The 27,218-nt window shown below is 40.3% G+C and overlaps 2 protein-coding genes across 2 annotated transcripts in view; one reads left to right on the plus strand and one right to left on the minus strand.

The window, feature by feature from the left end:
- The first annotated feature begins 441 nt into the window (after positions 1-441).
- SEC61G (SEC61 translocon subunit gamma) lies at positions 442-2,929 on the plus strand. The gene is made up of 3 exons (XM_009644764.2): positions 442-563; positions 1,786-1,888; positions 2,761-2,929. Exons 1-3 carry the CDS (start codon positions 470-472, stop codon positions 2,768-2,770), a joined length of 207 nt encoding a protein of 68 aa, XP_009643059.1. The 5' UTR covers positions 442-469; the 3' UTR covers positions 2,771-2,929.
- Positions 2,930-3,807: 878 nt separating this feature from the next.
- Positions 3,808-27,218, minus strand: part of TPK1 (thiamin pyrophosphokinase 1) — a 162,139-nt gene continuing 138,728 nt past the window's right edge. The window contains exon 6 of the mRNA XM_009644768.2: positions 3,808-4,485. Coding sequence (XP_009643063.2) covers positions 4,367-4,485 — 119 coding nt within the window. The 3' untranslated portion in view covers positions 3,808-4,366. The remainder of the gene's footprint in view (positions 4,486-27,218) is intronic.

Genomic DNA, 27,218 nt, shown 5'->3' on the forward strand with positions numbered 1-27,218 from the left:
CAGCGCTGGCGGGTGCTTGTTCAGAGAATACGGTGAGGCCGTGGTATTTCTGTCAGCGCTCGCCAACCCGCCGCCGGCTTCTGGTTTGGGGCTGGCATCTTGAAACGGGTCACTTCTGTCTATTTGGAAGCCTTCAGTAGTTGTCTCGGAAGCATAACGGGGTGTAAGTGGAAAGCGAGCTGTGGCGGAGCTCTTGTTTTCCTCTTCTATGGTGAACAACAGCATAATTTTCCTATTTTTTGTAGGTAGTGGCAGGTCATCGTGTTTATGTATTGACACGGCATCTTTGTTTTCTGCAAAGTGAAAGTATCTTTTAAGAAGTCTGGTTAGGTTGGAATGTGACATTTTAAGTTATCTTTAGTCTATACAAATTTTGTAGCCTTCTTCTAGTTCTGTAATTAAAAAGTTATCTCTTTCGGTATATGTGTGACACCACTGATACTAAATCCATTAATCTTTGCAGGTAATCATGGATCAGGTAATGCAATTCGTGGAACCCAGCCGTCAGTTTGTGAAAGACTCCATACGACTTGTTAAAAGGTGCACCAAGCCTGACAGGAAAGGTAAAGCACACAATAAAACAGAACACAATCCTTGTTTCATCTTAACTTTTACTGTGTAACTTTTCGCATGTGACTTGATTTGTCATGAATGTTTCTCAGCTGCCAATATGAGATTTAAACCTGAGCAGATGTCCAGTTGTTAATGGGTTTATGGTTCTGGATTGGATAAACTTGAACGTGTCCTTTTCTGGTATGTACTCAGTCAGGTGTGTGGGAGTGGTACTAAAACTTACCTTATGAAATAGGCTAAGTAGCTGAAATTAGCCATTTTGAGGCAGGCAAGTAATAATTTTCCACATATTAAGTAAACTGATCTGAGAAGAACTTGTGTACACTTTGAAATGACAAATGCAGCAGTAAGGTTTGTTTGATTGCCGTCAACTTGGGGGAAATTCTGGAGGAAACTGCTTGTTACATGACCTTGGAGGAATCCCTTCATCTTAGGAGACTCGAAAGGAGCTAGGACTGCTTTTTGCAGGGCCTGTTTGGTGCTTCACAGCTGTCAGTGACTGCCTTATTGGGACAGGAAGAAATTCCTTGCTGGAAATATAGAAGAGAAGATTTTTGGACTTTCTCAAAGACATTAGAGAGAAGCTATAACTATAACCAGGATGGTAACTGGTTGTCCTTACTGGTAGTAGTTACGACGCTTTATTCATGTGCTCTGGATGAAGTTTACTGACGTCTTTTGAGATCAGTAAGGAACTTCATTCTTTGACAGACTGGCAGGATTGTGAGGGGCTGTTGGCACTCTCAGTCCGCTTCACGGTTCGTATTTTAAAATAATTGAGAATATCACTTAAGTACTTGTTTTTTGCGGGGATTTAAGATGCTGTCTTCCTGTGACAAATATAAATGCAGCTTTTCCATTTTTGATACTGTATCGATCAGTATTTTCAGGGCTTGTAAAAGGTACAAAGGAAAGATAATGGAATAAACGTTCCATGAATTGTTATGGATCATGGGTATTTCTGATTCTGCTTACTACTTAAAATTACTGAGATCAGCTATGCTTTGTGGAAAGCAGTATCTTTTCTCTTAAAATCTCATCTCTCTTCTGAAAAAGTGGATTTGTTTCTCAACGTCAATGCAGTTTGCTTTTGAACTGCTCCCTGTGTTAACATGGATATTTTCTAAAGAGAGATCTCTCATTTGGTCACTGTAGTGCACGTCTCCTCTATGCTACGCACGAGGTTTCCTAGACTAAAATCTTGTTTTGCAGAGTTCCAGAAGATTGCCATGGCAACAGCAATAGGCTTTGCGATAATGGGATTTATTGGTTTCTTTGTCAAACTGATCCATATCCCAATCAACAATATCATTGTGTAAGTAAATATGAACCTTCAATTTCACTAAATTTTACATTCATTTTTACCTGTTCAGTTTCAAATAGAGGATATTAGGGAGCCATACAGCATCCATGTTGCTTTAGTATTGGTGCATTTCACACGTTAGTGTAATATGACAGGGATTACTTGATTCAAAGGACTTGGTCAGGAAGAAGATCGTTAATTTAGCATACTGCAAAATATTACATCCATAGTACTTCAGGGTTTTTTTGAGTATTCTGCTTCAAAACTGAATGTCAAATATTTCGATTTCCAGTTCCTCAGTGTGTGTTTATCCATAGAACATTTACCTTATTTGGACCTTACATACTTTTACTGTGTCCAGTTTATAATTTCGGTATCCCAAGTAAATGCGTGGATGGTAAAGCAGAGAAAACTGAGTGACTGTGCTGGAAGATGACAGGGCACAGAACAAAGTTGGTCTTGTTTAATTTACCAAGTGCTAGATATGTTTGAAACTTTGTTTTATGTGTAACTGCTCTCTGTAAAATACCTTCTGGAATGAAAATTGCAGCATGAAAAACTTGACCCTTAAGTTGACCGGCAGCCATGGTACTGAAGTATTACCACTACCAATTAAAACTCCTCAGATTCTCCAGAGCTGATGTAATCCCTTTTCTAGCACTGGAACAGGTTAAATACTGTTCTGTGACCGTGACATGTGGCTTGCTTATACCTGTAAGAGCGGTCCTCTAGGCAAGGAGAAATATTTGAAAACCAGAGATAAGGTGTAATGGTAGTAACGTTTGTCCTAACAAGGCAATGGTGGGAGGGTAAATTAAGACTTCAGATGGGATCACTTGATCACGCTTGATTAGCTGAAACTGATTACTTTGTTCTCTCAACAGAGGCGGCTGAATATTCATCATGAAAAACAAGACATTGTGACACTTGCTGGAAAGATTTCACAGCTTTGTAACTTGTTTGCTATTAAACAAGCTCAGTTTGTGTTTTCAAACTTCTTGTCATCTTACTCCTCTTTTAAAGTCTATGTGATCATACCTGTCTACATTACAGGCTTTTTTTTTTTTTTTTTTAGTAGTAGAGTGGTGGTTTTGTTTTGTTGCTTCTTTCAACTGTAATAGAATCATTCTGGTAGGAAGGAGCCTTGGGGGGTCTCTAGTCCAACCCCCTGCTCAAAGCTGGGTTGGTTGTTGGATTCTGATGAGGTTGCTTAGGGCTTTGTCCAGTCAGGTATGAAAACTTCCAAGGGTGACAAATGTACAGAAGCTGTTCCAATGCTTCATTTACTGCTTTGCTGGAACAATGCTGTCTGCAAAAGTAGGCAGCAAGATAACAGCACTATTGGATCCTCTCAACTGGTGATTTAAAGGTTTTACCAACTGAAATTCTTGTCACTAATTTCTGGAATCACCATCATCACCCTTAATCCCTTTCTGCATTTGCAAGTCCTGTTAGGTTATATTATGTACTTGACTGGAAAAAAATCCCTCCATTAAATAAAAAACTTGCATTGCCAGTCCTTACTCTGATGGCATAATTAAGAAAACCAAACTTAGTTGGTTACTAAGATGCACAGTTTGAGGTTAATTTAGTTGTCAGAGATACTAAGCAGTCCTTCAGAGAATCAACAACTTGCTCACCCTGTTGGATGGGATACACACCCATTTTGGATACTGGTTCTGTAAGGCAACTGCACAGAGAATTCTAAAGGGCTCTGCATTTGTTGACCTGGAAGTTTCCGTTACTAAATGACTGAACATTTTAAAAATGAAGCCTGCAAAAACTCTGGTAGATGCAATGCTCTTCCTCCTCAGGTGGTGATTAAGAAATTTGTATTTCACTCCAAAAAGCTTATTATAAGCATTTGGTATTTGCAGAAGTTGCGACGCTACTTCTATTACAGACTTCAAAAGCACTCAGTACTGGGAAATCTGATACTGACATTACAGCAAAACTGAAGCTTCTTCAGTACACAAACTTGCTGCTTAAGTAGAAAAGTTCTTCTTCTTGAGAGATCTTCACCAGCACCTACGTATCTTACAAACCAGGATAGAAAAATGAGATTAACTACTCTTAGTGCTATATCACCTTTTAATACAGATACACTATGTGCAACTGTGTATTGTATTTTCTTTTGGCAAAAGAGGGAAAAAACAGTTCAGTATTGGACCGAAATACTATGTAAGAGTAGTCTGAACTAACCAGATAAGCACCAGCAGTTCCTTTACATTCACTTCTGTTTGTGATTGTGTTAGGTGGCAGCTCATGTGTCTTCTGATTAAGTAGTGTGAGGTACCAGAATGAAGTACTCAATTATTGCTACTAATCTTGATTTGATCTCAAGTGACTTTTATTTCAGACTTGTTTTCCATTCAGTACATAAAATCAGTGCCTGCTTTTATCTTTCGGAACAGCTTTACTGTCTTAATTCAGTGAAATTTTGCAGTAATTTGAGTTGAGTCAGACCAGAAAAGGCAGCTGTGGCTCATCTTATCTTTTGATGGCCATTGTCCACAGCAAAGGCTTGTCTGTCTCAATGGTCACAGTCCCGGAGTCGTCATAGGTATTGGAAGTACTGACGAGCGTTCCAAACTTCAGCACCTGGTTAGCTACAAAAAAATAAATAAAAGACTTAGTGGTACTCTTGAAATAAATGCACTGATGTGCATTTATTGTGAAGATTGCTGCTCCCGCAAAGAAGGAGTAAAGCAGCTGAGTAAATCTAACCCAGATAAACAACATCTGAAATAGCTACATTAAATATTAATCAGAAGACTTGTATGAGACTGTATCCGATGACCTGTAGAGGGAATAAATTAATACTTAATCCCTGAATTAGCATTTTGAGTTTACAGCAGATTATTACAAAAGCAAGATTGTCGAATGATCCCCAGGGTTTCACATCTGGAAATTCGTATTTCATTAGCATCAGCTCAAGTGCCGGTGCTAGACAAGGTATTTAAAGTAAAAGGAGGCGGAGGATCGTACCGTAGTTCCAAACACGGGATTTGCTTTAGCTCAGCAGCAAGCTTATAAACTCTTAAAATGCGAACAGTTCTACAGCAAAGGCCAGCAGTTAAAAGTGGTATTATTTAACAACTTTTGCTTTGAAGTAAGTGACTTGCATCTTTCCTTCTATGGCATGCCTAGCGAGGTAGGCGTCCACGTGCCTTAGAAACCAAGTAGCGTTACTGTAACAAACAGCTTATGTCAATTTAACACTGCTAACAGTGCAGTCATAATGATAACTTTGAAATACCTGTGAAGTTTAAAACAACTGTTCTGTATTGTTTTAGCTGACGTGTTTTAAGGGTTACACAGACTTCCCTTCAAGCTGAGACCAAAGACAAAATCTGTCCCCAAACCAAAAAAAAAATACCTGCAGTTTAACTTTTATCTCCCATTTCCTCCCCTTTGGAGATAGCATTGCTTGCATTTTGCAAACCTGAACTTCCCCAAAGGCACTCTAAGACTAGTCAGTTCTGCATTAGTCCTTGCTCATATAAAAGGTTCTATCTAAGAATTCTATCCTTTGTTTTAGTCTGTAAAACAAGCCAAATGACAGCTCTTACTCACTGGTCCCACTGAGGGTTACATTCCTGTGAAGGAGGCAAGGAGAGCTGCAGCTGGGGAGAATCGCTCAGGCAGATCAGCAAGCCTGTCTGGCCTGTCAGAATTGCCACATTATGCTGTAATTCGGAAGGAGGAATCCTCTGGATTTGCTACCAAATGGCCGACTGCAAATGGAGACCCCTGGGATCAAGAGGTGTGCAAAACAATGTACTAGCTCTTTTGTGATTTGCACAGGAGACGAATAAATATTCCAGTTGTGGATGTGAACATGGGCTATGGTAAACCTGGCTGTGGTAACGCATTATTACAGTGCATGTTACGCTGCCTACCCACTGCTGGAAGCTGCGCAGGCGGAATTGATCTTGCCAGGCTGCAATAGCTTGGAAATGAGAGGCAGTCTGACTAAAGGCGGGACATACAATGTGGTTTCACTGTCTCTTCTGCCAAATCTGTGCTTGCTACTTGTTCCTGTTCCCACTCTCGTTATTAACCTGAAACAAACTGAAGAGAAGGTTTCAGCTGCTTGCCATATCCGGTTGGAATGAGAGAATAACGCCCAAGTTTCACTACTGCTTTAAACTGAAGAGTCCTGCCATCTGAATCTCTCAGGAGTTTGAAGCATAACTGCAATGCAGTGCTGAACTTCAGCAAGGAGGGGGAAAAAAAAATACTGTACTAGTTCAATTATGCACCTAAAGTAAAGGTGCTAGACTCTACATCAGGATGATCTTGGACACAGAACGGTGCTAGTCAGGCTCCTAGACAAATGTCAGAATGAATGAGTTTTGGTGTTTGACTTTGGAAGAGACAGCAGAGGCCGGTGGGGTTGTGCCTTGCCAGAAGCTGATGCACTGGACTGAGTTGCCAGAGAACCCAGATTTCACCCTTTTCAGGTAAACAGGTCATTTAACAAAGATGAGGTAACACATGGGCTGAGTTCCCTGTGTAAAAATACTCCCAAAATACTGTGTTAAGTGTTACGCTCAAGTAGTTATGAATGTTTCCAGTCAGTTTTAAGTAGGAAAGAATCTAAATAGTTTAAAGTATTTGCTGACACACAAATTATCCATTTTTGGTTACTATATATTGAAGCTTGAAGGGAGGGGGGAAGAACTTTGTGGATCAACTCTTACTCTTCTGCTGTATAAACCCACTCATTTAGTATGATTGCTTCTTGCTCAAGACTGTCAGGATAATTTTTAATGTTCCAGCTTTGCATATGAAATAAAGGCTCTGTAGAAGGAAAGAATTAAGAACAACATGGCAGCTTAATGAACAAAATCTAAACCAGTATTTCTTCATGCATAAAATTAAGTGAAAATCTTGCCTTTTTTCCCCTGTAAATAAGTTCTTGCCCACTAGGTGGAGCCTTTTATCTTTCTCTACCAGGTTTTCTTCTCTGCAAGGAGCCCAGATTGAACTGCTGAACTGAAAAAATGCAAAAGCTCTAAACCAGCACTGCTGATTCACGTGGCTCAAATGGACCAATTCCAAGTACTTGGTTTCACAACCAGCCAACATTTCAGCTAACATAATTAAAAATGCATGCTTTCCATTCAATAAACGAACAGTAATTAATGTGAAAAACTAGGTTTAAGCCAGTAAAGGAAATAAGAGGATGTACATACCTACTGCTTCTAGGAAAACTTCTTGCTGTGTCATGCGTTATGAAGAGAAGTTTACAAGGTCAAAGAAGTGGGAAGTTTTATCAGTTCATACCTGATCCATTCCCTTTTTTTAAATGGCTTTCAGACTTACTTGTTAAGTCCTAGCAAGTGTTTATACCTTGGGAAAAAACCTATTACAAAAACCCCTCCATTCTCACTATTGAGATTATTTTTCTGAAGTGCCTTCCAAAGGAAACAACCGTTTGATTTTCTAATATTTGGTATTTATAGTTTTGATGGGTACCAACAATGATTTTAATAAAGGATTTCACATTGTGATTATTTTTTTTTTAGAATCTAAATCTCAAAATCCTTGGGGTTTTTAAAATTCTCTAATTAAAAGAACTTTTCTTTTGGATCACTGAAAATTTTCTTTTAGATAATTTTAGACAAAAAGTATTTTGTTTTTCATGACAACCTTCAAGAGCTGATTTGGTTAAAACCAGAAGTGATTCATCGAAAACACACCTCCCACCCCACCCCTTCCAGCAGCGTTAAGACATTTTTTCCCCTGAAGTTTTGCTTAGTGCGTTGGTTCCAATCTACCCAACTCCTCCAACGTTGCTATAATGTTTTTCACTACTCTCCACCCATAAAGTCAGCGTGTCTCGGTGGCCCTGAGCCTAGGTGGCCAGGCCTCCAAGGTGGGGGTCATGAGTGGTTACACGAGAAGGTAACTAAGTAGTAGTTCTGTGGTGTGGATTTGAAGTCTGACAACTCTGGACTTCAGAACTAAAAGCAAATGTTATTCTTGCCTTTTAGAAAAAAAAACCCCAAACCAAACCAAAACACAAACAACAAAATCTATTATGAGACAGGTTGTTATGATGTGTCCTATGCTCTTATCAGTTATGAAAGATTCTCATTTTTGTCTGATGGATTGCAATGTATCACTAATTCAGACCTAACCATGGTCATGGGCAGGGCTTATTCTGATGTGATCCTGGAGGAATGTTTTTCTAGCAGTTTTTATTTTGTTTAGCAAATGGTTGAATCTGTCAGGGCTTGAAAATCTTGGAAATAATTTAGAGAAGAAATCTGAGGGCTCGTAGGTGAGCCTCCCAAAGGAGCATCACCACAAAGATCATTATTTCTTAGACATCCCTTTTGCTGACCAAATTATATGACAAAGGTGGTCTCATTAACCCTAAACCTGCTCGTCTCCACTATTTTATTGCTTGTCTTTTGATACTTTTTTTTTTTTTAAATACATAATTCCAGGGATGCCATATGGAAAATGTTAATCTCAGATGTAAGATTTTGAAAATTGATGAATCTTACAGTTGCCAGAAGATTTGGAAATGTTAACAAAATGCACGCTATAAGTAATCAAGCTATATAAAAAATATCAAACAAAAAAGCCCAAACCTAAAATTGTAGTTTAAAAACTCTTATCATATTTATACCTCTACCATGACTGGGAGTTTTATTTTCTAGTTGACACTACTGAAAATGAGAGTAAGCCTTGCTTCCAATGTATTCACCATTGTGCTGCAGGCTTGCAGCCTGGAAACTGAGAAATAGCGTGGACTAATTATAACTGGATTGGGTCTCATCATATTAGGTGCTGCAAAACCAACAACTCTCAATATGAGGTTATTCCTCTTAATAACTGTATTCATGATCAGTAGACTTACAAACATTATTTCTATGACTTCATTGTACTATTTAGGATACTTAAAAGTTCAGTCCAGCACAAGAGAGCTTGTGTCAAGGTCTCATGTACATCTTAGAAGCTGCAGTTCAGCATGGTGTGAGGGAGGCATAAACAGAGAAAAAAATCTTCTTAAACATACTTCTCTACCAAAACCACAGTGAAATCTGGAGAGCTGAGAGAGAGGCTTTTAACCACAGTATCTAATGGTCATGCTGGAAGAGCAGGTGCAAGTCCTTCCTTACCAGAAGTAGATTTAGTGAAGGAAGTGATTTTGGTGTGAGAATGACCTAGCAGTCATGCCTCATGTCTTTATCCGAAGACACGTAGGCAAATGGAAGCCTTTTGGAAAGCCCTTGAAGGCAGCGACGTAGCACAGGAGTCCCCACTTTGTGGGATTTGACTAAGTCAGGGTCATACTACTGTGACCATAAACGGCTGAGAACAAAACACCGTCACGGTAAGCATGTCCCACATCATAGATACTGTGATATCTATTCTATGCTTCCTTGTCTCAGTCATGTGTCTCAATTACTTCCTGCAATATGTGAAGTCACATCTTGCTGATTTCCACTACCGAAAATAGAAATAGGTACAGAATACAAGCAGATTGCCACTGCTGGCATGGATGTTTGGAATATCAAAATAATTAATTATTAATTAAAAGCTTTATTATAGTGAAAGCAATCCTCTTCCCCCTAGGCAAATGCTGCATCGAAATGATAGAAAATTAAGATCAATAAGCTGAAACACAAGTTAAAGTGAAATATTGAATTACCATTTGGTATCCTATTACAGTTTATCTGGAGAGGTTTTCCCTGAAGTTCTGTGTTAGGAGCAAAAATATGCATTTAAATGGAGATGCATTAGTAACGCATGAGCTAGTACTTTGCAGGTCACCCTGTGTCTGCAGAACAGCAGCATTAATTTTGCTATTTAAAAATAAAAATGAAATAGTTTATAGCCTGATTTTCCTTTCATTCCTCCTAGTTTTACACTTGTGGTTAGACTGACTTCGCTGGAGTTAATCTTGATTTACACTGACGTATACAAAGGAAAAATTGGGTCCCTGATCTCTGTGCAGTGGGAATTGCAAAACTGGAAGTTGCAAATAACAGTAATTTACAATAAAACACGAACTGTTTTCAATACTGACACGACACTGAAGTACCATAAAGGCTTGCCGATTCTGCTGGGATGGGGTCAGGCTAACCTGTCGTGGCACGGATCCTCTCGGGGCCAAGGGGAGTTTTGACTAAGCAGAGACTGCACTGGGCAATTTTTATAACTATTGTAACTTTTGGTACCTGGTTTTGTGGCACAGAACAATGGTTTTGTAATCTCAACAGATTGGTATGAGTGGGCTTGCGAAAGCATCGAGAGGCGACAGGGTGAAGGGGGCCCAGCAGGCAGGGCCAGGTGGTTGTTCCACCGGTTCAGATGCTGGCAAGGACTCTGGGCAGGGGCTCTGCAGCACAGGCTGCCTGGCCTCACATCGGTGGGAATTTAGGAGGTGACAGCAAAAGCACTGGCTGTCAAGGCTTAATGATTTCATTTAAAGAGAGAGAAAAATATGTTAACAGAACTGTGTGTTCTACCCTGGATAGAAACCACCCATGTTGGGTGAGCCTTCAGAAATGCAAATGGATGTCAGAAGTTTTCACATATATTTCCATCACACGTTTTTTCCCCCATATTTTTCCAGCTTTGTAATCACGGTGGTACTGTAAGAATAGCTCGAACTCCTCCTGTCACATCACCTGCTTGGTGGCAATTTAAAATGATAAGCTGATAAAAATGATGCTAAGAAATAGAGCACTTTCTACACTAATGTCTCTGCTGCTACTACTGCTTCACCAAAATCAACAAGAATCATTAACTTCAGGAAGTTTCTATGGCTGTTAGCAGCATTTTAGCACTACTAAGATGTGCTCCAGTGTTCGTTCAAAATCACTTTCGTCTCTTAATTAAACTGGTCCGGGAAGTCTGACATGGAAACTGTACGTACTATTTTCAGTACTGCCTTTCCAGTCTAGGTAGGACAAAGATGTACTACAGCAGCAGAAGTGATTTGCCAAAAATGTAAGTATGAAGAAAGTCAGGGAATGAGCTGGTCTGGAAGATTGTTTCGCTAAGCTAAAGGCAAAGCCAGGCTATGAAGTAATTTAAAGAATTTAGCTTAGCCAGTAAGCACCAGAGTGTTTACTTCACTTCTGATGCTTTCCAGTAAGTTTCTATAATGTTTATCAAACTACTTACAACTCTGGGGGACTGTACAAGTGACAGGTACTATTAATAATAATGTTAGAGCACTGAAAAAACAGCTGCAGAAATAAAATACAGCTTCAGTTTGACAGTCACTACTGTGGAGATCTTGCATATAATCTAGACAAAATAACTTGTTGCTATTTTGGTCTGTCACTACTTTGTGTTGTGAGACAAAGAACACTATTCTCATGAGGAGAAGGGGCAAGAATAAAGCTGAGATGCATCAGCTAATGAATTGTCTTAGTTCTAAACTTATCCATCAGACACCTCATAGCACGCATCATCCTATTATGCTGCCGTGCTTTAGAGACATTACTTAGTCACACAAAGCTGAGAAAGGCAATCTGGTACAACACTGAAACCCGAGATTAACTAAAACCAATGGCGTTCTGTCTTGGCATTTAGGTCTGAAGCTCTGGTTTGGTCTGATGGCAAAGAACCTAAAAATGCTTGCTATTTTGAAAGCTGCTACGCTGCCAAGTTGATAGAATGCATCTAATGGTGAAATATACTGAATTTGTTAAAGGAAGATAACCAAATGACCCTAGCAAATGACCATCTGCAGTGCTGCAGAAAGGAGTGAAATTCCCCCTACGTTCCTCATGATTGGGCTGTTGGAGACCGGGAAGTGAGACGGGGGAAGAGGAAGGAGGAGCAATCTTTTCATGACCCAAATCTCAGGGCTAGTAGACTACGTCCATGTACTTGGGCTTCAAACAACCTGGCACCAGAAAGCTTTTTAACACAACCAGATCCAGGACTGACCTTGATCAACATCTTGCCTCTAGCTACAGTCATTTTCCAGCACTTCATATAAAGATGAAAAAAACCCACCCTCTCACAGAAACCTATCTATCCTTCAGTGGGTTTTTACGTGTGACATTAGTTAGCCAGAACACATAGTTAATTGTTTTTCTCTTCTATTCTTTGGAATCCTGATAAATCCCGTCACATTTAGATTCATAAATTCACAAGCAGAGGCAGTAAAAGAGGATTTTAAAAACATATGCATAATACAAGTCTTCCAGCTCCTCTGTGGTACCGTTGTTCCCATCGTTTGCAAAAAGGTGGAGCTACAGTGATTATTCCCGTAACAACAGGGCCTGTAGCTGGAATGTGGGTATATGGATGTTTGCTCAGTAAAAACCTACACAGCTTGGGTTAAATGGGGATCTTGCTCATCTGCTCCATGGATGAGAACATCAGCACCGCCACAAACACTGCACAACGGTCTCAGCCAGTCAACCCCCGCTACTGCCTACCAGCGTGTAACAAGAGTCCCCAGCGTCAAGTCTGCCATCAAATTTAGCACTGCTCTGCTTCCTTTCTCTGTGGTGGCAATGCGATTTTCCTAAGGGAGTTGATCTAGAGCCAGGCCCTAGCCAGCCCTGAGAAACAAATTTAAGCAAGCACTGGTTCAGGTCCATATCCAGAGTCCTGTTCTGCTGCACAAGTTGCTCTGCCACTGGGCTACAGTGCCAAATTAAATTAAATATAATTTGACAAAGTTCTGTAAAGGCTGAGTCCTTAACTGCAGCTTCTGCTGTGTTTTGTAGGGGCAGGGAGCAGAGCAGCCAAGCGGTAGCGGGCTGGAACCAGTATTGTTTGTGGCAGAACAAAGGTGGCTGTACGCAATGTGCAATGTTACAACAGCGAAGATCAAAGCAGATCGTCTGAACTCTGGGAGGGGTTCAACATATTGCAAATTTAAACCCTTTCCCCAAGGTCCAGCCCCCACCAGAACTGACCCAATCCACAGCTGCTCTGTTCAGACTGCTGGGTGGCCCCCAGGAGCCACGTATGTGCTGCAGACTCCTGACCACCAGTTGCAGAGTTTCTTGCTCCCAGACCTCATGTCACTCCAGCTGCCAGATCAGGCAGACTATTAAACTGTGCCAGAATAGTGGACCTCCTTGGACCTCAGAGAGCAACTTGGACCACAGGGACACAAACAATTGCCTTCACCTCTGAGCGCTGGTCAGGATGCAAAAAAAGATGATACCATCTGTGTGCCCTGCCGCACGGCATCACAGGACAGCTGGTTGCACGGTGGCTTGCAGAAGGCAAGGGCATCCCTAGCCTTGAATGCAAGCAGCAGCCCCTCTTAGCCTACTAGCACTTTATTACAAATAACCGACTATGATCAAATTAAATCCCTGACAAAGAATTTTATTATGCAAGCTTTAACAGCAAACGGCACCATTTCCTAAAAGAGTTTTATGGAAATATGATATTACATTTACATGGAAAAATGAAAAGAACAAACTAGAATATTCATCCTTATGCACAAAAGGCATTATCAATAAAGCAGCTGTGCTTTTGTCTAAAACATTTCGCTGGAAGTGGGTAATTATTATTTAAAAAACCCACACTGATCTGCTCCTGACAGCTCACAAGGTACATGTTCATCTACTTGCTTTCCCTGACAGCTGATCTATTCTGAGCACAGGTGACTAACTAATAAAGTCTATTATACTTCTAATAGAAAGGTAATTCCATCTATCTTTACCCTTCCTAGCAGCACTGCTTCCTTCCACTGCACTGGGGTGGGATTCTATAAGAGATTTCTAAAATGCGGTTATTTCCACCCCTACAATTGCTGTGCATTACTTAGAATTTTAGATTGCTCTGCTTTCTTCAGGAAAAACAATTAGACACAGATAATATCACCCTGAGGATGAAGAAAAAGCAATTATTTCTGTTACAAAATGTCCCCCTAGATCTGCATGTGAACAACTAAGCTTTTTGATTTTTAATTTTATTACTTTGTCTTTCTGTTAACAAATAATTAACATGATTACTAACGCCCTATGTACCTCTAATGTCTATACTATTTCAATTATAAAGCCATTACTGATGCTTATTAATTCTATTCCATTTATTTTCAAACTTGCATGGTAAACTTACAACATTTGTTGACATTTGTGGAGCTGCAGCTCCTCCAAACTTGCTTATAGGAATCCAGCAAAGTTTATCTGCTGCCACCCCTGAGAGAGAACATGAAATTCAACAGGAGACTGCAAACCACACTGTTTTTAGTTCAGAGTCACTCAATTGGATTAGATGGTCCTCCAAAAAATAAAGGATTTTTTTGAAATAGTGTTGCCCACTATGTCTTTGCAATCTTCCTTCTTTCTAAGCTGTGAAGTCTGCTTTTTTTTTTTTTTATTTCCAATAAAAATGTAACTTATGACACAGCAAAGCCTATTTTAGCTTGTAATACCTGCTTCTTCTACTGCACCCACCTTTAGAGCATTTGCTTCAGGAAGGACACGGGAGAGTCCTACAAATCCAGTAGCCACATGTAAAATTAAAGTCTAACCCAACTACATTACAGCTTGTCTACTTCTGCCATGTGTATGAGTCAGTAAGTGAGTGCATATGGCTCATTTAAAGTTTTTTTCTGCTTTTACAGTCTTTTTTTGGATGCAAGATTCAGATTTGTTGTCAATGCTGCTGAATAAAAACAGCTTCTATATAATGTTTGTCCTCAAAATTTAAAAAGGGAGATTCATCATTAAAGACAAGTCCTAAGTCTCATCGACTGTCAAAGACTTTATTCAAGTGGAAAACTAGCTACTGAGGATCTTTTAGTTAGTTGTGCGCTCTGGAAGAGTCTGATTGATTTCCACTAATGATTTCCAATATGAACAATGCTCTTGGCGTTGGTGTGCTTCCTCCTCCTGACCTTTGAAAAGCCTTCTCCCCCCCTGCCTTCGCAAACTGGCTAGTGATTCATCCTTTGCATTCAGAAACATGTCATGCATTTCCAGGCCCCGGGATTGTTAAGGATTCAGTGGTTTGGGGGATGTTTTCTCCTTCTACTCCTCTAGGGAACAGTGTCTTAGCAGGGCTATACCATGCTTTCTGCCTGGGCTGACTGGAATTAAAGGCTTCTGCATTAATCATGCAGCGCCGCGTCAGGTGCTGCCCAGGCCAGGTGATGTAAGCTCTTGACCCTCAAATGCAGAGGCCGAATGCACAGCTAAATTAATGTAGTGCTACATGGTGCAGTCAAAGACATTAAAGTTTTAAGAGTGCAATTGATTATACGTAGTTCAACTATGGTCAAGATGGATTGCAACAGTCATGCTGTGGCACAGTGATACATGTCAACGGGCTCTCAGTTTTACTGTATGGAGGACTTGACATTGGCTTTTAACCTACCAATAAAGCACCCTTTAGCACACTGCAAGAAGTGGGAAGGAAAAATAATTACAAATCCAGTAGTCACATGTAAAATAAAAAGACTAAACCAACTACATTACAGCTTGTCTACTTCTGCTGACACCAACCCATTTCTAGTGCTTGGGGTTGAAAGACCATGACGGCTGCAACTGCCAAGTAAGGAAATACATCCTCAAACAGCCTCTTTTTTTAGGCTATAGGGAGCTTCCATAAAGTAATCCAATTTATAGCCTGGGATGTTCCTTATCTTACCTGAAATTACTGTCATCTTCCAACATTTGTCATTCCTCACTAATTATTAGTGTCTGAGGGGTACTGCAGGAGAAACATCCCTATCAACAGCTAAGGAAGCCACTTTTCTGAATTTCATTTTGAACTCAAAATCAAACTTATTCACTATATTTGGATCTTATTTGACATTGCTTTTTCCATCCTGGCCATTTAGTGTACTCAACATTTGTCACTCTTTCTTGGTTTGTAGTCATTTCACAAAGTGTGTGATACCTAGCAGAATTTCATAGACATTAACTATCTGACTGATTGTTTAAAATCACCAGATGTGAAATACTTTATTTTGCAAATACGGAAAATTTTACCAGAAGCAAAATTATCTCAGAGGAAAAGCAAACTTTGCTGAAAATTACCTTTAAAACATTTCTGTTAACTCTAGAAACGAGAGCAGCTTTAGTTCACATCTTTCTTAAAAGTATCTGAAGGATGAAAAAATAGCACTGTGAAAGGTTTCTGATTAACCTGCCATCTACAGCAGAGTAATGCAACTCCTTAGAGGCGTGGAGTGTTAGAAAAGGAAATAAGTACAGTTTAAAAAGATACGAGTATGAGTGAGTATCTCTTTACCCTGGGGGAAGAATCATAGGTGTAAGAGTTCATTTCCTATGTTGCTTCTAGACTTATTTTAACTAGGTATGCTTGCTTAAAATTGAAAAAATCCAACAACATGAATTTCTACTTTCAAATAAGGCAGTTCAATAATAAAGCACAGAATATTTCCAAATTATAAGCATTAGTTTAACTACTGCTATGGGGTTTCCTACCAACAGTTTCAGTGAGCCTGCTGCAGAGTGCATTAGAAGATGGATGTATCTATGACTAATGCTCATAGGAAAAATTTAATATAGCTATAAGCCTTTCATTTGAATTCTTCTATGCTCTACTATTCTAAATGTTCTACAACACCTAATAAAAAATCTCTGATGTCTACATGCTTACAAAGCAAGCAGAAGTACCCAAGAATATATTGACACAGCTAAAGATTAACCCTGGGATATTGCAATCGGAGTAGACACTTTTCATAATTAAGCAAATGCAGAAGTCTCAAAGCAAGTGAGACCTACAACTCTATTTCATCTCTAGCAAGATGTGGAGGCAAGCACATATTCCTCCTAATATCATAACTTCAGGACTATTTGCTATGTATCACTACAAAACACCCAGTGAGATGGAAGAGGCCAGCGTATCTCCCAGGTAACCCTCAAAACCTAGAGTTGTCTCATGCAAGCTTTGGACCCAACATCAGGCTTGGTGATCACTGAACAATTATATCTGTTTTGCAATTTAAGGTGTGGTCACCTATCAAAATTTGTGTCTCTTATGGAATAGGCAGCAGTGCTCTTCTAGAAACAGGGAGGCTTGGTTTAGGTTAGACATTAGGAAAAATTTTTTCAATGAAAGGGTTGTCAAGCATTGGAACGGGCTGCCCAGGGAAGTGGTCAAGTCCCCATCCCTGGAAGTATTTAAAAGACAGGTAGACGAGGTGCTTAGGGATATGGCTTAGTGGTGGTATGGCAGGGTTAGGTCAATGGTTGGACCCAATGATCTTAAATGTCTTTTCCAATCTAAATGATTCTATCATTCTATGAAATAATCTCACATGTGTGCCCACTACAATGCAGACTTCATGAGAGCGAGGGAAGCACTTTGTAGTGATCCTCAAAATCAGCCAGGAAGAGAGCCCAGTAAGACCTTAAACTTTACAGGAGGGGGGGTTTAGAAAACACCAACATTTCCAGGAAAAGCTGGAGAACCTTGCAAGTTCTGCACAGAACTGATACAGATGAGCCCTGCAGCAATGAGGTCAGTACACGGCAAGCGGTTTGTCATGTCACGTCATGTGCAAGAGTGAAACCTGGATGATACAGATTTTGAAGTATAGGGCTCATTTACAGGTACATAAGCAGAAAAGAGAGCAGTAAAGTGTCAAGCCTAAAAGCTGTGAGCAAAAATGTAGTTATATGACTTCTAACATCATCAGCAGCCGGACAGATAAATCTCTGCATGCTGCTTTGAAAGAGTACCCATAAATAGTCATAGGATTCTCCAGCAAAGCACAGGACCTTCAAAGAAGGCCAGAATACTGCAGAAAGCTCTTACTCAAATATACCTGCAGTCAGCCAGCCATAAAGGATGCCTTACAGGTGTCACACACACAAACTATACTGGAAGTGGACTGAGGGGCTTGAAAATAATGCTGAAGAACAGGAAAAGAGCTATTTTGAGAGGGAGAAGGAACACCACCGAAGATTTAACAGTAGAAAAAACATCCCTTGGAAAGCTTGCTTTGCTATAGCACTCTAAACTCACTAAATGCAGTTTGCTGGCTAACCTCTGTTGCCCACAGGTAAACACTCCTGTTAAGAAGTTTTGTTCCCTCTCTTGGATCATGGACTTCAAAAGTCAGGGGATGCTGAATGCAACGCTGAGACAACTCCCGTAATTCGTAGAAGACAGAACGGACAATATCATTGATGTAGTGTAATGAGCTGTTTCCCTCCTCCCTACTGTGATTAATGGTGTGGATAGGAGGTCTGCTCGCTGAGCTGATAGACGTGATTCTGGCCCTGGAGGCATGCCCTATATATAGTGCTGTGTGAATACATGCATGAGAGATTGGCAGGCAGAAGCAGCTCTGGGAACCGTTGTTATTGTCCAGTTTACTCTTTCCTGAGCTCCTCCAGCTTGCACAATCTGTGTAGCCTCTGGGAAGGCAGCTTTAGAATTGGCTTACTTGATGGAAAAAGCTGCTCTCCTTGACGCATATGATGCAAAGTAATGTGACAGTGACTGACAGCTGGGGGGAAGAGGAGAGGAAAAATGAGTTAAGTCAGGGTATTGTGTGAAGGAGCAGAAGGAGGAAGGAAAAAAAAAAGGAAAATTCCTCATTACCACAGCATGTTTGCAGCGGTGGTGATAAGAGTTGCTGCTTTTTATAATAATAATCATTATTAAAATCAGTTAAGCTGACACAACTTTATGATGATATAAATAGTACCCCAGTGATTACTGGATGTTTTTCTTCAAAACTTAATCTTCCCCAAATAGAAAATGGTTAATAAGTTTAGGAGTCTGCCAGTCTACTCCCCCTTTGCATTCTGTGAACAGGTAATGTAATGAGAATATAACCCCCGGGGCCCAGTCCTATCTACACTTCCATTGATACGCTGCGCTCCTCATGCATACGTTTAAGGTGAGCCAGAACTTGCCTGCCAGCTTCTCATTCCTGTCTCCCTTATACTGTGGAGCCAATTGTAATTTTTACTGAATGATGCAATTACATTGCAATATAGGGAGCAAAAAGTGCGCTGCTGCTTTCGTGCTTCCTTAGTTCAGGTCTGAAAGCAGAAAAGAAAGCTGTAATTGATTCTATCAGACTTTTTCGTGTTGAAACAAAAGGTAACACCCAGAGAAACTTCCTTCCGCTAGAAAGACAACTCAAAATTTGGCGTCTCTCACTTTTTTCCTTTAGGAGATGGTACATGCCCAACAGAGACATCCCAGTTTAGTTTATCTTCAGCAGACTGTTAGGTTCTGGACCACTAGCACGGAAATCTGAAGTCTTGAAAAAAAAATAACATAAGGGGGAATGATACCAACTTGAAGACACTTGTGTCAAAACTGGAGATATTAAAATACATCAAGGAGGAAAGAGTTTATCTGAACAAATCCCAGCTGGCTCTTATTCTTAATGCTGAGTAAAATACCCATTTGCAGAGCTCCAGGAGACATGCTGGAAACCACTACTCGTTGCAGCTATTTGGAAATAAAGTTTTACAGGCGTGTCATAAGAATATGCTTGCATTCAGCCTAAAGGAACTACCATCATTAGTAAACAGGTTATGCTGTAGTTTTCCTTCTGTTGCGTATGTGCATGCAGCTCTGTATAACCAAGTCATAGGAGACAAGGTTAGGAAATGACATGCACAGTAGTTGTCTGTCAATACAGACTCCTTTTCTCCCAGAACAGGGACAAAATGTTGGATTTTTTGGATTAAATTCTGATCTTCTACAGGTACTAGTATCAGACCATGCACCAGAGCATGCTTAGTTTGATGTAGCATTAACACCAGTATTCAAACAAGTTCTGCATGGAATCATGATGGTCTAAACCACCAAACTCTCCCCTCAAAACCCCTTAACTGCTAATGGGACTAATTTCAGTGTATGTCCCCCTGAAAATCCTGGAACTCAACCCCCCCACGCTTTATAGAAGGCTATAATCCAGGGTCATCTTTGCAAAAGATCTGCAAGTCAAGATGGGCCACGACGGGTCGAACTTTGAATGTATTTCCCACTTTGAAAACAGCTGGCAGATCTCACTATCATTCCCTAGGGGGATGGGGTTCAAACAGTACAAATCTTCAGGCCACTTGAGTACATACACTAGCGTCTTCAGGGACAACTGCAATTCCAAGACATATGCACGCTCATCTTTAGGGTAAATTGATACCCAATTTGGACCATATCTAGTCAGTCTAGTTCGCTGTTCTCTTCTGCAGGCTACAGTTCAGAGAGGTATTAAATCATGTGCTTAAGCTAAGTCCACACGGACATGTCACTGATGTCATAAAAACCCCAGTACCCAGCCTGTGTGGTGCTGAATCGAAGTCCAAAGGATTCTTTTCAAAATCTCTGACCGTATAACATGCTGGAAAAAGGACAGAGAAATTTGTAACCTCTCACAACAACATCTAGACCCTCCAGTGCCTTTGATATGATTTAAAAAGAAAAAAACAAGACAAAACTTAGCCTAGAAAAGCCCTTCTACTTTTAAATTAATCTCTTTATTTATAACCTTAATGATAGTAAGACACATCAATAATAACATGGTATGAAAACTCCTCTCTTTTCTCCCCAAAGCAGTTTTTCTTACAATGATTATGGTAATTTTTCTTGTCTCTTGATTAAATGAAGGCGGCTTGCTTCACTTAGCTATGCCTTGCTGAGCCAAGCTGGCTTTACATTTTGGCACGCACACAGAACTCCAAAACCGAAAAACCTTTGCTAAGAAAGATCTAGCGTTCAAAAACTACTCAGTCTTGACACTGTGTAGTCTCTTCCATCTTCCTTGCAGCTTGGTTACGGAGGAAGTAAGTTTTTTACTTGTCACATTAAACCAAAATTGGGTTAATCTGACCCTAGGGACAACAAGCCAATTTCAGGAACGTGTGAAAGTTCTGCACTACTTTTCTAGAAATGGTACATGCAGGAGTTATCTTCCCCCCCAATCTCTCAAATACCCCTTTCCCACCCCCCACTACCCAAACTAGAGATGTATTTATAGAAATTCATCCTATGAAGCGATCTAGACATTCTGACGACTGCAATTTATCAACATAAATTACTGCACTTCACAGCAAAGCTTCTGTCATAAGAAAACACCATGTGCCCTAAATTGCCTGCTGCCCTCTTCAATAATCAGCCTAGTTTTTAAGATCCAGAGATCTGCTGATAAAGGACACCTCTGTGCATACAGCGACAAAAAAATTGAGTTTCATACACATCACTGGAAACGTCCACACGCTGCTCTATTAATCTTTAGATTGGGGTCATTTTTCTCTGGAGATGTAGTAATAGATTACTTCAGGAGAAAATGGGGAAGAGCACCCAGACAGGGGCCTGCTTAATACTAAGCAAGCTTTCCTCCTTCCCTCTTGGTTTAATCCTGAAAAGTACCTAAAAGCCAAAGCTGCCGTTAACTCTGTATTGACGAACACCAATGCAAAAGGAGCACACAATGTGTTAGTAACATCACTCTGCCTCTACACCTTCTCAAGTACCCTAGACCATAAGACCCACGCTGGCACTGCTCCTCTTCTCCCCCTGATCACAGCCCATTTCGCTGGTTCCAGCTTCATCACCCACCTGCCCAAGAACTCCTCAAACTCCCTACCCAACCTCCGTTGCATTTCTCTCCCTTTTTGTTTTCTCTGGGAATCAAAATCTACTCACTTCTGGAAAGGCACAGGAGAAAGGGGGCAAGCTCTGACCCTTTGTCTTTTCTCCTGTGGAGATTCAGTCTCTAGGTTACCACGGGTAGAAAAGACTTTCCTTTTATTCCTCAGTCCTCTGGATGAGCCTCAGCATGGTCCTAGACCTTCAGCCCCACATTTTAATGTACTTTTGGTTCAGGATGTGGAAAACTACATGAGGAAAATCATACCTGAAAGTGCCTTGGAGGATCTCATGGAGGGAAGTGGCCTCACGTTCTTCAGTGCTTTTGCCAGTCCTGATTTTTATAGTATTTCTTCCCATGTGGAATCTGAAACCTGTGATTACCGACAGCATAGGGAATGCTCGCCACTGTGTTTAGGGGCACACTTCTCCACTCACAGAGCCGGAACCAGGACTGGGAACTGAAATCAGTGGAGTTCCCTCTGTGCAAATGACCAAGAACAAGGCAGGCCCATACCAGGTTCCTCCTCTTTCACTGTACGTCTTTCATTCTGCAGCCAAGGAAACGGTCAGGGCAGAAGAAAAGCACATTGTGCTTCACCACTCCTACATCAGCTGAACTGCCTGTGGGGGCCATATCTATGGGCATAAACTAAAGTAGTCCCAAGCTGCTGCATGGTATGCAGGCACCCAGCCTGCCTCCTGGATGGCTCAGGAGCACCAGCACAGGGAAGAGCAATTCAGTCGTTTAAAGACATCGCGGCTCTGCACCTCTGCATACCTCTGGTGTGCTTATACCTCTGGGGACCATCAAAATTAAGTACTTCAGATGCATTTCTCTCTGTTCATGGTAACCTCAAAATGCCTCCTCCTAACACAGTACGCGCTGGCAATGCTGAGGCTAAAGGATTCTGTTAGGATTTTCATTGCATCTTTTTCCTTCCAAGATATCAATGTAAGCTTTTCTGTATTATTGCTTGTACAAGTTTCTCAGGACACAGCTGACTTTTAAATGATGACTTCACATCTTAAAAGTTATAGGCTCTTCATTACCAGTTAGGAAAATCTATGAAGAGGGTGGCTGCGTTTTGAACTTTTTGGGACAACACAGACTGGACTTGATTGAGAGAGAAGAAAGGTATTTATATGAGGAATAAACTAAAGTATTACCAGGTAGTCCCATATATAATGGGACAGTATAATACTAACCAATTCTAATATAATCTCTAATGGTCCTGTTCTATTTCTCATTTATTTCAGGCTTGAATTCCTAAATGTCACTTGTCCTGTGGGAGACTATTACAGACCCTCATTGATATTAATGGCATCTGCTTCACAGAGCCAGCAACCCCCCAACAGCATCAGACATTTAAAGCTTTAGAAGGGGCAGCTCTTCCATTATACTTTATCATAGACAATGTGAAATTCTGCCTTTCCACACTGTGGGAACACCTCCTCAGTTTCACAGCAGGGATGACTTGCTCATTCTGCTCTTTCTTACCGTTAAGATGCCACACACCTTATTTTGCAGAATCTTCCGCCACCTTTTCAGGGCTTGTGCCAGTCTCACAATCTCATGGAGGGAAAAGAACTTACTCTGCTCCTTGGGAGAAGCTGCACAAACAAATGACAAAAGCCTGTACTGGAAGCACGCTGCAAAAAAAGACACTGAGAAGGAGCCACCACATATTGATGCTACCTGGACGCTAAACCATAGATGAAGCAGTTTTTGGCTGCCAGCAATGGCACTGAGTATCTGCACGCACCACTTTGAGCACCAACTTGGAAAGGGATTTTTTTACTCTAAGTAGGTCACAATTTTTGTTCCCAAGTCACTGCGCAGAGAAAAAGAAAAAACAGCTGGGGCACCCAGTGACATTATGGGGGATAGAGCAAAGGTAAAATGGCAGTGCTTACTTCTTCATTCAGGCAAAGCATCTGCCACTTTGTTAATACTCCAGTACGCCCCGCTCTCAGAGAGCTGTGAAGGCAGCAATGATTAAAGCCAGTTCTGACTGGGGAAAACGCATGTTACGCTGACCTCGAAAGTGTAATTCAAAATTTATGTTGCTACACCCGCCAGCAGAGTGGTCCACACTCTAATCCGAGGAACCATCTGTGTAGGCATAGGTACGGCACATACACAGTCTCAGGAGAGGCACCCTGGACGTCTCACCAGCGCGATGGGAAACAGAAGACTGTCTACTGTCAATCCCTCCTGCCTAAAAAAATAATTTCAAGTGAAGCTTATGACCTGGGAGATAAAAAGTTACTGAACCTAGTCCTTGGAGAGGCCTCTGCACTGACCCAATCAGCTGTAATAGCTCAAAGAAGCCATCACAGGCTGCTCAGGGCAGTTTTCCTATAAACAGACAGCTGTGAACATAGGAGACTACAGTGGCTTCCTGCCAAAAATCTGCATTTTAATAACTTTGTAATTGCATATTTTTGCAATCTGTTGACTCTGACTTATTTTAAGAACATCCAAGGAGTAAAACAGTATCACCACCAGATTTTCTGGTACTTTACATTTCATAATGAAGTTTGCAACAACTCAGTAATTACTGTGAATAATTCATAATAAGGGTTATAATGATGTGACACATTTTAGTGAAACCCTGAAATTTAGGATGCTCAAGTGATAAAAACAAAATCAAAATTAAATTCAATAGTAAATATTAAAAGAAAAATAATTATATTCCATAATTAAAAAAACAGATCGTGAATCCAGTCGGGGTGGTGGTTTTGCTATCAGGCTCATGGAATTTCATTAGAAGTGATTTGCTTTAAAGATGAAGCATAATTTTAATGAAAATGGCTGTGATCCTGCAAATCCCAGCATCCATAGGCAAAACCATGCGTATCAGTAGTGCACAATGTGTGCAACTCTTTGCAAGACTGTGGCTCCAGTCACAGTTTGCACAAAAAAATGCTTGAAAAAATAATCCATTTTAATAAAAATAATGCGGAATTAAATCCACTTTTACTTGGTTGTGCTTTTTAGGTTAGTGGTATGAACAATTTAAGGGATAAGGGATGTGGAACAAGTTTCAAATGATCAAAGTCACTTTGCTGAAAGAAATGGAGTCAAGCATGCCTTGGCTCACTGTACCCTTTTCATCACCCAATATTCTGAAACTGTGATCCCTAAAGCGGGCTTCCAAGAACAGCCACAAGATGCCTAACTGCAGCATTTCTTTTATGTACTAATATGGTTTGGGATATATTGAAAATCTTGTTTCACTTAAAATTTAAATAACAGGCTTTTTACATCTTCACTCTATACAGACACACTGACTGACCATTCAAAGTCAACCACTTGAACTCCAGTGCTTAAACAGAATAATAACATAAGTTCAGGTTTGCATTTGTAATGCCTTTTTCCAATTTTAAGTCAAACTTCTAATGATGGGAAGGCTTGTTCTTCCATTTAATGAGTGGAAGAATGAAACTCCAGTTCTCTTACTCTTTTTCCCAAGGAGGCAGCGGGCTGAAATTAAAATCAAGCCTGCAGCTTCCAAGACTGCCATCGAAGGAACCGACTGATAATAAAGCAGATAAAGAGTTAGAACCTAAAATGTACATCTCCAAAGGTTGATCAGACTGAATGGGCAGTGACTGACTCCTTTTCTTTCCCCTTCCTGAAAAGCAGCGACAAAAGCCCTTTGCGGGCAGGTGAATTCGCCAGCCCCAGGAGACACTGGGAGGGACAAGTGAAAGACTGCCAGAGGTATGCTTTAAGGTACAGCTGTGCAAGCGTTCAGCCGAAGAGGTGGAGGGCTTTTGGTCGTGTCCTGCCCTCTTCCTGGCACCTGAGTTGTCACTCCTTGCCATTAGAGTTTATTTCCTCAGTAAGATGTATGTGTTTGCAAGCAAGAGAGAGAAAGTGCTGGGTGACAGATCCTGGTGACAGATTTGCCACATATAATGATACACGAACACGATTTTCATTATGCTTTGCAAAAGGAAACAGAGTGTTTTCATCCGATTCTGAAGAATGTAAAAAGTTAAAGAAGGGTTTGCTTTTTTTTTTTTAACTTCATTTAGCAATGATCTTCTTGACAGCTTGTTGCAATGATTTTTCTGTTGCCCCATTAATCTCTTAATTATTCCCTTCAATAGCCACTACATGTACCTTAGGTGTCCAGTTTGAAACAGTGTCATTTAGCTCCAGTGAAGCCTCTAACATACCAATTTTTACCCACAATGAATGAAATATTGAGAGGAAATAAACTAGAGTTGCAAGTATTTAATACAGGTCACTAGATACAAGAGAATAAATGCAAGATCCTAGAAGGATGGCAGCCATGGTAGATAAGACAGATGGTATATGACAGGTATATGATAGGTAGGTATATGATAGGTGTATGATAGGTGTATGATAGGTGTATGATAGGTGTATGATAGGTATATGATAGGTATATGATAGGTATATGATAGGTATATGATAGGTATATGATAGGTATATGATAGGTATATGATAGGTATATGATAGGTATATGATAGGTATATGATGTGGGATGCAACCCCCCCTCCCCCACCTTCCTAACGCCACAACTTTTCTAGTGGCAAGAGAAACATAGCAGTCTTTTCACCTCCTTGCCAGCTTCAAGAAGCAAACTGAAGAGTTTTATTCACTAACAAATGTAAAGTAATAGACAGCGAAAGACCATTCTTAAAAGGTTCTCCATCACTCATTTCAGAAACTTTCATTGCTATGGCAGCAACAGGCACACTTTCTAGTAGGGGCTTCCAGCAGCTGCTTCAAGGCTCGGTGATGCCATACGAGGAAAGTAACATTTAATTTTACTTCTTTATTGGTGGGTGGGAGGGACGGGAATGTAACAAATGACCCCTGACATAAGACATTTCATGGAGAATTGACCAGTTGGGATTAATGGCCCTTGGCTGCGTTTGGGCTATAAAATTTTTCAGCCAGCCATTAATTTTCAGGAAATGCTCTGTGCCTCAGTCATTATTACTTAAATAAAAACATATATTGTATATATGGTCAAACCAAATTATGGCTAGAATTTTGTCAAGCACAGATAAGGGTGTAAATTTACTGTGTTATTAAAGCTTTTCCTTTTACGTTCAGACAACTGTACTTTGGCAGTAGGAATGACTGTTACACATGCCCAAGGAAAACGCCCTTGCTTTGTCCTTGTGTAAAGTGATTACAGGATTAGAAGCCAGGATAACTGTTCAAAAAAAAATCATCATAAATTACCTTCATTTTTCTGTTATGATCATGAAGAAAAGTAGTGTACATATACACACAGATGTTCACTGTAATTATATTCAACAATATGTGTACTTATCACACAAAAATATATACAGTATATTAATATATGAAGTATATTAAACACATAGAGAGCGGTATGGCATTTTTGCAATGAATTTGGGCTAACTGCATTAATTATGCATGCCAAAGCTGTAAGTGCATAGTGCAGATCATCCTAAAGAAAGGCTAATAAAACTTTCCTATCACACTTATGTTCCCTGGTTTTTGCTGCACACTGCAGGAGCACCAATTTATAAAAAGGAGTTTAACAAGATTTTATTGAAGCTATGGTTTGCAAGCCTGAGTCTGTAAAGCCAGGTACTTCAGCTGCCATCAGTGAGACCATATAGTGATTTGAGAAAGAGAAAGACTATAACCAATAAAATTTTAGAAGCCTCCATAAATGACTTAAAATAGATTTTCTAGACAAGTGCCTTGACTTGAAAATCTACCAGGAAGGTCTGGACCCATGATAGGTATATGGTCCAGTATAGTTAGTATTAATGCAAGTTTTTAGCA

Source organism: Egretta garzetta, unplaced genomic scaffold, assembly GCF_000687185.1.
Source record: "Egretta garzetta isolate BGI_Z169 unplaced genomic scaffold, ASM68718v1 scaffold458, whole genome shotgun sequence".
NCBI lineage: Eukaryota > Metazoa > Chordata > Aves > Pelecaniformes > Ardeidae > Egretta > Egretta garzetta.

What these genes read in the sequence shown, in the direction of transcription:
- SEC61G (XM_009644764.2), top strand. Translation starts at nt 470, where the DNA reads ATGGATCAGGTAATGCAATTCGTGGAACCCAGCCGTCAGTTTGTGAAA. An exon ending in CACCAAGCCTGACAGGAAAG is followed by an intron (nt 564 to 1,785) that starts GTAAAGCACACA and finishes CTTGTTTTGCAG; the next exon opens with AGTTCCAGAAGATTGCCATG.